This window comes from Erpetoichthys calabaricus, chromosome 4, assembly GCF_900747795.2.
Source record: "Erpetoichthys calabaricus chromosome 4, fErpCal1.3, whole genome shotgun sequence".
Taxonomy (NCBI): Eukaryota; Metazoa; Chordata; class Cladistia; order Polypteriformes; family Polypteridae; genus Erpetoichthys; species Erpetoichthys calabaricus.
The window spans coordinates 266,473,510-266,484,076 of record NC_041397.2 but is presented as its reverse complement, the minus strand read 5'-3'; the positions used below and the strand labels follow the sequence as shown (position 1 = coordinate 266,484,076).

Genomic DNA, 10,567 nt, shown 5'->3' with positions numbered 1-10,567 from the left:
GGGAAAAACCCAGTGGTTCTGCCTCCTCTTTGCACAGCACTCACAGTACCAGTGTACAGGCCGGCCATGATATCCAGCAACTTAGAGGGGATCCCACAAAGTCTGAGCTGTCCTGTGGGACATCCTGAATCAACCGAGTTGAACACTTTACAAAAACTGACCAAGGCTGGAAAGAAACTGAATATTAGCATTGACGCTCTATGACAACCCTCAGCACCAGGATGCAGTAGATGGTAGACTGCTTAGGCATAAAACCAGACCGAGTCAGTCTCTAATAGATGAGCTAGTACTCACAGATCCTAATGATGGTGACCCTAGCAAGGACCTTACCTGGCACCAACAGCAGTTGTATTCTTCTGCAATTGCCACAATCCAGGTGATCACTCTTCCCTTGCCAGACAGGGATGACAAGTCCCGTTTTCCAGTCAGTTGGGATGATGTCTAGAAGCAATCTCTGCTTTCATTTGGGAGACAAAGCCTGGAGGACAGCCTTACCACCCAGCCCGGACACTGTGCAATCTCTGAGATTGGGTGGGTTACAGCTAATTGGAGGATCAACCTCAAGAACCGTGGACCCAGAGATATCCAACATCCTAGCTGGAGGATCAGCATTAAACAGCTGCTCAATGTAGCTATCATGCTAGCTAGACCTTGCACCCACACCATCCCTGTATAGCAGTACACATCACAGTAGCTATAGGGTGTTTACATATAAAATAAAAAACAAACACACACAGTTGATACTGAACAAGTCTTCAGCAATGCTTTAAAGAGTCTTACCTCCAGCCAAGCTCATGTAGCTGCCAAGTTGTCCATTCAATAACTAGTTGTTAATGTGTAGTTTACCTTTTCAATTAATTACAAAAGAATGCACACAAAAGATTAAGGTGTACAGAATTATTTTATTCACTTTCAGTCTGTTTCAGGGCTCAGATTGAAACATTTCCATTAACACCAAGCAAAGTAATTCAAACCTGCGCACACAAACACACTAAGGGAAGTAAATCTTATTCCTCTCACCACTTTATGTTACACTAACCAAAAAAAAAAAAAAAAAGTTTAGGAGTCTGGCAAATCCCATGCACACTTCCCATCACATACACACACACACGTATAATTGCAAACCAAAAAAATGAAACCCTGGTACAGAACACTAAGGCTTACCAAGGAATATTAATTTTATTTAGCACAATATTTTTGCATTGTTTACTTTAACATGACATTTTCATTGGTTAAAAAAAAGTTCAAGCCATTAAACCACACCCCCAGTTTATATATTTAAAAAAAAAAAAAAAAACCCACCAGTGTTGAAGTTATAAAAACTGACAAAGTGACCAGCTCAGTGGTGGACAGTCTGGTGTGCAAGGTTGGGATTTAGCATTTTAATAAAGATGCTACAGTTTAAGATTTCCATTGTGTTAAGCACATTATGGATGCCATGCCAAGTAGGGCAAGATGGCAGCCAGTTAGCAGGCACTTATAACTAAACTGAAAACACTTGCAGAGTTACACTCTTAACACTTCAAACTGATTCCCACTTGAAATCTGTGGTTTCCACAACACCACTCATATTAGGGCTTGCAGTCAAGTTTGCAAACTCCTGTTATCTGCTGGGAGGAGATGGAAATAGGAAAGGGGAGATAATTCTAGAAAAACAAAGTGCTTTGCTTCTGTTACCATACCATGAAAAATATGTTGCGTGAACATCGTTCACATGAGTTTGCTTTAAATATTCCTCCTAGGCCTTCTGAAACTGTTCCACACAGTGTGTTACTTTATTTTGCTGAAACTAAAAAACACCTTGAAACAGCACAAACTAACAGTATAGAAATATTCAAAAAACAGAACATCAGTCAAGATTGAGGGAAAAAATCCTAATTTCACAATTCAACTAATGCTTCCTGCATCAATAAATTTTAACATTAATTATAATTAAGCAAAGGAAATTCAGTCACGGGCTTACATGTATAATTTAGGGAATAAAACTTTGCCTGCATATAAACACTGCAGTAACAAATTTAAAGTGCAATGGTAGCTCAGAAAAGTTTGAACAATTCTGACATTTGTGCATTCATAGCTAATACCAGCATAACAGAAGGTATAAATTTTCTTCAAACTATGAACACAACCTAGAAAGCAAACATCCTATGAAAACCACTGTTCCAGAGAAAAAACAAATGAACTTTACAAGAACAGATATTTTAACAAGTGGAAGCCAGTTAATAGGACAATATGTACACAAACTGAAATGTGCTTTAATTTGCACCTTATATGCTGGAATACTGAAGACAGAACTTAGAAATTCACATGTTAATCTAAGGCAGTACTCAAATATACTCTTGCCAGTGGGAAAAAAAAAAAAAAAAAACACACACACACACAGCAAGCAATCACACATAGCGTGCCTACAGGCAAATGGTAATGCAAGTCTTCCACTTACCCAAGCAGTACTCTACAGGGTCAAGAACAGAGGACTTCATGCATATGTAGTATAAACCAAATGTATACAGTGGACAGGGAGTAACAAAAAACATGTATTAGGATGTGTGCTTTTGTTTGGCAGAGACATGACTCAATGAAGATATATTTAAGATGGGGAGAAAGAGGGAGAATGTATCAACAATAATGTAGTATCCTACCACTACATTGGAGTAGTACTTTTTATCCACTTAGCTCATTATGGGCACAGAATTTGTTTATTTTTTCTTCCCTTTGGTCCTCCAACTGCACCCAAAAAACTGCAATCTTGTAGCAGCCTGCTCTTTACTTTATACATCTAACACTAAGTACATGCCCTAGTTCTTAAAAGACTAGTGTGACCGGGTCATTTACACTCCATGAAGGAAGGTCAATAACCCCCTGTTTAGGCTAGATAAGGGTGGTAGGGTGGAAAGAGATATTTTAAACTGAACTGACGAAATCATATGGTCAAAGATCAATACCTAAAAAACACTACCTACACTGAAGAAATTCACAATTAGTTCTTTGTTTGCAAAGGCCATTTTCTCTTCAAAGGTCATGCATTAAAAATGACACTGGTTGAAGGGTGTATTAGGAAAGTCTGTTTATGTATTACAGAAAATGTGATGCTGCAATTTTCTGCAGTGACGTTAAAATCTTTAGCTTTCAAAGGAAAGGCCACACACCTAATGACCCTTATTCAAAGCCGTCAAACCATGAATACTTGCTACTGTACTCAACTAGGAATTTCCATATACTCCATGCCTACTCATCTTTCTGCACAATGTGTGTTAAAAGGATTAAGTGCATATGTTGATTTAAAAAAACATCACAAATCATATGCCACTCAAAAAAGGAGAGTTCTTATTGGAAGGTTTGGACTTCTTACAATGGCAGTACAACACTAAATTTAGCATCCTGCTTGATTCATTTATAAAAATCCAGTATTCATAGTTTACAAGAAAAGGGAAAAAAAAAAAAAAATTTTGCAAAATTGCAAGACCGCTATAGTGATAAGTGGCATCTTTCATGTCCTATCCACTACAAGGCCTGGGGAAGGTTTTTTTTTTTTTTTTTTTAAGCAACTCACCTCTGAATATTAAAACATGTTATCAGTTTCCACCCAATACACAGTTCTAGTCATTAAAGAGAAAAAAAAGATTCAAGAAACAAAACAAACAAACAAAAAAAAAAAAAAAAAAACACCACTCCCTTTGAGGAGCTGCGTGTCCTTCTCTAACATAAGAGGTGACAGCACAACTCTTCCCCATTTAACCTCAAGGGATAATTATAGCTTGCTGTCAAAGTAGATGGCCTATCTCCTTTTTCAGGATGGGGTTGCCACAAAGCGTTCACAGCTCAGCAAAGTCCAAAAGACCCTTGTAAGGCAAGAAGTGCCATTGGTAGCACAAACAGACAAAAGGGTTGTCAGCTTTTATTTTTTTTTTTTAGGCATAATTTGAAACAGATATTCAACTAACAGCACACTTTGCCAAGAATGGCAAACCGTAAAAAGCCTACAGCCTAAAAAGTAATCTGCTAGTTCCCCAATTTTTGATACAGATATGTTCTAGGTAAACCACAACCACCAGGTTCTTTACAAAATAAAAAGAATCTATGGATAAACATGGCAAGCTCCACATTCACTTGATTATAAAAATAAATGCATGATGGGGAAGATTCAGAACACCAAGAGGTCTCAATAGGCCACTAAACAGTCTCATGAAGATGGGGAAACCTCAAAATATGCAGCATAAGTTTATATTTTTCCATCACTTTTTTTTTTTCTTTTTTAAACATACTTTAAACAAAGGAGAAAAAAAAAAAAAGACCCCTTTGCTTTAACGTTTACAAACATTTATAAAGCAGGAGCTCAGACATGAAGTGCAAAATAAGCAAACCCCCAAAGCTAACCCAATAAGGTTGTAAAGCAAGGCCGGAAATATTTTGTCCCAATACGGGCACAATGACCTTCATATATAGAATATTAATTCCAACCAAATATACAAATACAAACCACATTGTGCAATAGTCTGTGTGCAACATCCCCCCCCCCCCCCCCCCGCCAATTTTTGCTTTTTTGGTTTAATTAAATTACTTTCATTATTTAACGAAAATTTTAATGTAAACATGTCTAGAATACTTCTAATCAACACTTCCCCCCTCCCCTTTTTAATTTGTTTAATTCTATACCTACTTTTTACATCTTTCCAACACAAAAAAAAGTGTTTAAGTGGAGCAGGAGACTATATTCATAGAATATGGAAAGACATAAAAAGTGCTGACAGCGTTTGGGTCCAAGAACTATATAGTATACACCTACCCTGCCACCCAACCACATGCTCCCTTGACAAAAGCTTATAAAAATTACCTACACTACCCCCATAACATTCAAGTGCTTCTGTCCACTTTATTTCAGTTCAAGTGAGAGCAAAAAAAAGGAAAAAAAGTTCTTGAACCTCTTTATCACAACCTTAGTTACAGGGCAACCAAGTTGGGTACGAATGATTGCAGGAGGCTACATAGTAGTTGCTGAAGTTTAAGTCTCTCACATAGGGAGCTGGCTGGTAATAGCATGTAACACTCGATGCATCTGGTATTGCATTTTGCTCTGCCAGGACACGGACAGCAATAAGGGAAATCAAATGAAGAGTTTGCCGCCTCTCGTGTCCCATGAGGCACACTGTGCTCTCATTGACCACCCTGCGAAGGATCATCAGATAATCATATTTACTTTTTTCCTCACCAACAAAATGGCTGTGAAGGTAAGACTCCAGTTTGTGCTGCTGCTCCACAATATCAGGAAAGTCTATAAAAAACCTTGAGCACATGTACCTCTCCAAAGCTTTGATTTCATCCTCATCTGCTGGTTTGAAATCTCTAACCAGCAGATTGCAATACTTAAGAAGCCCACCTCCCCGAATTTCTTCTGGATTCTTTGTAGTTATGAGCTTATTTTTCAAGTGGTGCAAAGCAACATCAAAGTCACCATACACGCTTTCTCCTATAACAGTTGGATGGAAGTGCTCGGACATGGGATTCTGTGAGCAGTCATAGTAAAACAGCAAGGAGTCAAGAACAATTTGAAAAGAATCTACACTGAACTCAAACTGACGTCTGATTGAGTCAACAAACTTCAGTTCTACATTTCTACCATTGTGGTTGGAAAGAGAAATCAAACTCCATCTGTCCTGCTCAGTGTAAACTTTTACCAGTTTCTGAACATAGGCCTCTTTCAGAGTCATGGGGGTAATCTTTTCCTTATTAACCCCTTCTGGCAAAAAATCCAAGAGTGTTTCCAAAACAACATCCTTGATCAGCTGGAATATTGCCTCACTCTGAAGATCCACTCGAAATATTAGATCCAAGTCCTTGTAACTCCAGCCATTGTCCGGCACCAAAACATGGCTTGCAGTGGAGCCATTTAAACGGATATCCTTAACTTGAACACCTTGTTCCCCGAGTCTGTTTCGGACAATTTGGATGATATCTCTCAGTCTCACCTCTAAAGTTGGGAAGTTACCTCGACCGTGAACAGGAACAGCCTCTGTAAGGACCTCATTCAAACGGCTTACTTGATCCCAGGTCAGTACACTGCAGGATTTGCATGCACCACTTGTAACTTCTGCCATTTTTTCTGGAAGTGTAAGGTTGTGTAGCTTTTCAGGATTTAAGTGAGCTAGAGAAAACAAAAACACAACAAAATAGAAAAGTGAAAAACTGGTCATACAGAATGTTTACCATGCACAACTTGTCCACAAACATACAGGTCATGATGTTCTGACCATTGCAACAATAGGTTTAGTGCTTTTTCATCAAAATGCACTAGACCAAGCCTTTATTTACTTCGTGCACACTAGGGACAAGGGACACCCAGGTATCCATTCAGTTTCAGCTGGATTTAAAGCCCCCTCTAGTGCCACGTGAATAAATTAAGGAATTCCACCTTTGCTGCCTTTTAGAAACCTGTCAAAAATTTCAGGACCATTCAACCCTTCATGAACCAGATTTTTCCAATCCAGGGTCGTTTTAGGGGCAGAGCCTGGGACAAATGCATGACAACCACTAATTGTGCAGAGACAGAGACACGAATCAATCAAAACCCGGACCCGAGTTTAAACAGACACCAATTAAACTCACAAAATCAACTCAATGGAAAGTCTCTGGTTAGAAACATTTACGATCAATGAGGAAAACGACAGAAGAGGAAGATGAGAATATTCAAACGTCATTAAGGTATCCCAGCCCGGAAACGAGAAGCGGACTATGAGGACTGACAACACCACCGTACCTCGCAGTCAACAAGGTCATAAAATCGACGACAACAAATGGCTGCCGCTAGCCCGACTAAATCTACACCGACCTCGCATGCACACCATAAGTTACACAGTAGTGCAATACAAGTATGTCACTTAGGAAACTATAAATACAAGTAGCGGAGACCAGACAACTTTATTCACCTTTAACTCGTTTCGACAAAGCTCAGAAACTCCTATTGGTGTCCGTAATGTTAATGCTTTGCTTTATTGGGCTTGTTGCAGACTACGGCGAGTTACGTCCCCCCTAATCAAATGAAAGGCGCCCTATTAAAAACTGAAACTCTTGAGCAGCAGAGTAGCACAGCAATACTCGGTTCCCGACTGAAGTTAATATTCCATGTAAACTTCAAATTTCATTTCCAAATAAAGAATAAATACGTAAATTACATCAATAAAACAGAACATACTTTTTGCACTGAGCCTACTGTTATTTATCGAAAACATAAAACATATGGACGACGGTGAGCAACTTATAAAAAAAGACTATATAAAACTTGTTCAACATTAACTACGGAGCCAACCATAATCGTAGAGTCCGCACGGCCAATACAGGGCAAATCTCAACATACCTACTCACACTGACACATTTAAAGGTTATCAGAAACTAACTTTTACCTGCAAGCAAGTAACTTACTGCGCGTCTGTACCTTCTTCACGGCTACATCTTAATCGGGCACTTTCACAAAAGTCGGCGCACGTGGTGGCAAGCATCGTGTCCGAATACAAGGTAGGTAAAATGTTTACCCGATGCTCCCACAGAAGCAAATACAACCATAGAGTCGGCTCGTCGGAAGCGGCAACGCACACTGAGATTCTAGAAAGTTTCACGAACCGCAGTTATCACTGCTCCAAACTCTCAGGACTTCTCCACAACACATAGAAATAGAAACGTACAATGTACCTTGTAGAATTTTAAAGAGCGTCTTTCAGAATAAGGCATTCAATATTGTAACATTATCGGAGAATACGTTTGTTTTGTTTTTAAAAAAAGATATCCAGAAGTGAACACAGTCGCTCTTAACTCTGATCGCCCCGCCTGCTCGTTACTGTGATGCAAGCGCCGCCGAACTCCTCCACCTTAAATGCCTAATGACTCCCTTCTGCTTCATCAGCGATAACCTTCCACCACCCCGCACTAGGATCTCTTATTTAACATAATCAACCCTCAGCAACGATTGATTGCCTTTGATTTGTTTACCACTCCACCCCTACTCTCCCAAGTGGAATTTCACTGAAAACGGCAAGAGCCTTTCATGTGCACACTCTTAATAAAACCAGAATATTCTCGTGAGGTAGGGAAACATCCGCGCTGCAGTATATTAATGCGCATTCACCAGGAACAGCATCGAACATCTGTTGCACGGCAACGGGACGCTCACGCACAATTCAAATTTACAGCGCCGTCAGAAAGACAGAGCACAGCATACCTACTATGCAGCGGTTCAGCATCGTTACTCGGAGTCTATCTGCCGTACGTTCCATCCGTTCCGAGGGATTAGGAGGGTGCAATCGAGCTTAGAGAGTGTAACAGAATAGTAGCAGATAAACTGAACTTGAAACCCAAATGTCACATACAGTACTTATTTTTCATTTTGACCAGTACTTAATTATGCATTTGAACCTGGATAGACTGTTAAAACGAGAAAAATATATATGGAAAAAACTTTTAAAGTTTATATACTGTGTTCTGGGATGATATTAATCAAAAGTACTGACAGATAATATAATATATATAATTAATAATAATTAGATAGATAGATAGTACTTTATCTGTCCCAAGGGGAAATTTGTCTTTTTACAGAAGCTCAAGAAATATTTTATCTAATTATAACAATCCCCACAAACACACTTATGAATTACCAAAAAGAAGGAAGTACTAGGGTGTTGTACCGTGTTAGCCATTATGAATGTAGTGAGAAGTCAAGTAAAACGACACCTTTTATTGGCTAACTAAAAAGATTACAATATGCAAGCTTTCGAGGCAACTCAGCCCCCTTCTTCAGGCAAGATGTAAGATGTATGTTCTGATTTGGCTAATGATAAGAAAGCCATATTGATTGTCATTGGTACAAAGGAGGCCCTGCAGTGTTTCTTGACACAATTCTGTTGAGTAATTTGTTGGTTACATGTCCTCAATGCTAGTGTGTTGGAAAGGGGATGTGCAGCATTGTTAATGACCATCATTTTTGTCTTTATTCTCTTCTTTACTTACCCCAGGCTCCAGACCAAATTGGTAAGGGGGGAGGGGGGGGGGGTTCAAGGAAGGGGGCATCCATCATACCACCTACACTTCAGTACAGGTGATCCAACAGAAGTTAAGCATATTTGTGTCTGGCCAATTCTTGGATGGGAAACCAACCAAAAAAAATATCCTGGTTAAGTTGTCCATCATGGCTTTGTCCGTTATTGCCTCCTAATCATCCTTTGTCTCTAATTGGCTATCTCTCTTAACCCTTCACCACATAACAGCTAATGTGTGGTGAGTGAACTGGGACAGGAATAGCTGTCCTTCACATCTTCGAGGATGCTGCTGCACATTGATGGTGGTTATAGTGGTTCCCTTACTATCTATGTAAAATGCTTCGAGGTAATTAGAGAAGTGCTATATACTGTAAATGTAATGAATTAATTGCTTAGTTGGGGCATGGTATCCAACAAGTTATAGTAATGGGCTTTGGGGGTGGGGGACCCTGGCTAAAGGACCCCCTGGAACCCAGCCTGCCTCTACTACTACCTAAAGCAGATTAAGAGTGCATTCCTTAACTGAGCCTGCCCTTTTAATTAGCTTGTTGATTTCGTGGGCATCTCTTGAAGTGATGTTACCAGTCCAGCACACCACAGTGTTGAAAGTGACATTGGCCACAACAGAGTCATTGAATAAGTGAAGGATACGTAAAGATGCATTATATAGGACATGGAAGTGGTACAGAGATGCAAGTACCTAGGGCTTCATAAAAAAAAAACAAATTGGACTAATCTGAAAACACAGTGGTGCTGTATAAGAAGGGAAGACTGTACTTGCTAAGGAAACTCAGGTCTTTTGATGTGTGCAGCAGTCTACTGGAAATGTTCTATCAGTCTGTAGTAGCCAGTGTGGTGTTTTATGCTGTGTTCTCCTGGGGAAGCAACCTCAGCTCAAAAAAAGCACAATGCCTGAAAAAACTAATCAGGAAATCTCTATCACAGGGCAAACAATGGACACACTGGAAACTGTTGTACAAAAGAGGATGGTGGCAAATTTGGATGCCATCATGAAAAATACCCTCCATTCCCTCCAGAATCACTGTCTCAGAGCACTTTTAGCCACAGGTTCATTGTGTGCTAAGGAGCGCCTCTGGGGATCTTTTCTGTCCACTGCTATCAGACATTTCAATGCTTCCTCCTGAGGCGCTTGTTAAGTTTATTTTGAAATATCTGAACAATATTTATTTATTTACATATCGATTGATTGATTCATTGGCTGTATTATTTGTCCTTTGAGTCTGTATCCTTGTTTTTATGTTTCTACTGCTGTATGCATGTGAATTTCCCCTTGGAATTAATAATGTTTATGTAATCTAATCAAATCTAATCTAACAAAGCAGATATATAGTAAAATTGAAATGTATCATACTGTATATTGTACAAGTTTATGAAGGAAAATTGATGCAGTGAGTGATGCAACAATGTCATTAGCTCATGCTGAAAAACAGTACACATAACTCAGCAAGGTTTAAAGGCAATGTAAATGATTTTAGCTTTTTGAAAAACTAGTAGTCAAATCATTTAGCATTTCATTGAAATTTCTT

The 10,567-nt window shown here is 39.2% G+C and overlaps 1 protein-coding gene across 4 annotated transcripts in view; it reads right to left on the bottom strand.

Moving 5' to 3' along the window:
• Positions 1-2,711: 2,711 nt before the first annotated feature.
• Positions 2,712-10,567, bottom strand: part of tent5c (terminal nucleotidyltransferase 5C) — a 30,692-nt gene continuing 22,836 nt past the window's right edge. For 2 of the 4 annotated variants that reach the window (XM_051926769.1, XM_051926771.1), the window contains exon 2: positions 2,712-6,139. In XM_051926769.1, coding sequence (XP_051782729.1) covers positions 4,935-6,092 — 1,158 coding nt within the window. In that variant the 5' untranslated portion in view covers positions 6,093-6,139 and the 3' untranslated portion in view covers positions 2,712-4,934. Of the gene's footprint in view, positions 6,140-7,523; positions 7,629-7,680; positions 7,838-10,567 lie in introns of those variants that run through there. The other 2 variants (XM_028800743.2, XM_051926768.1) reach the window with 2 other exon arrangements.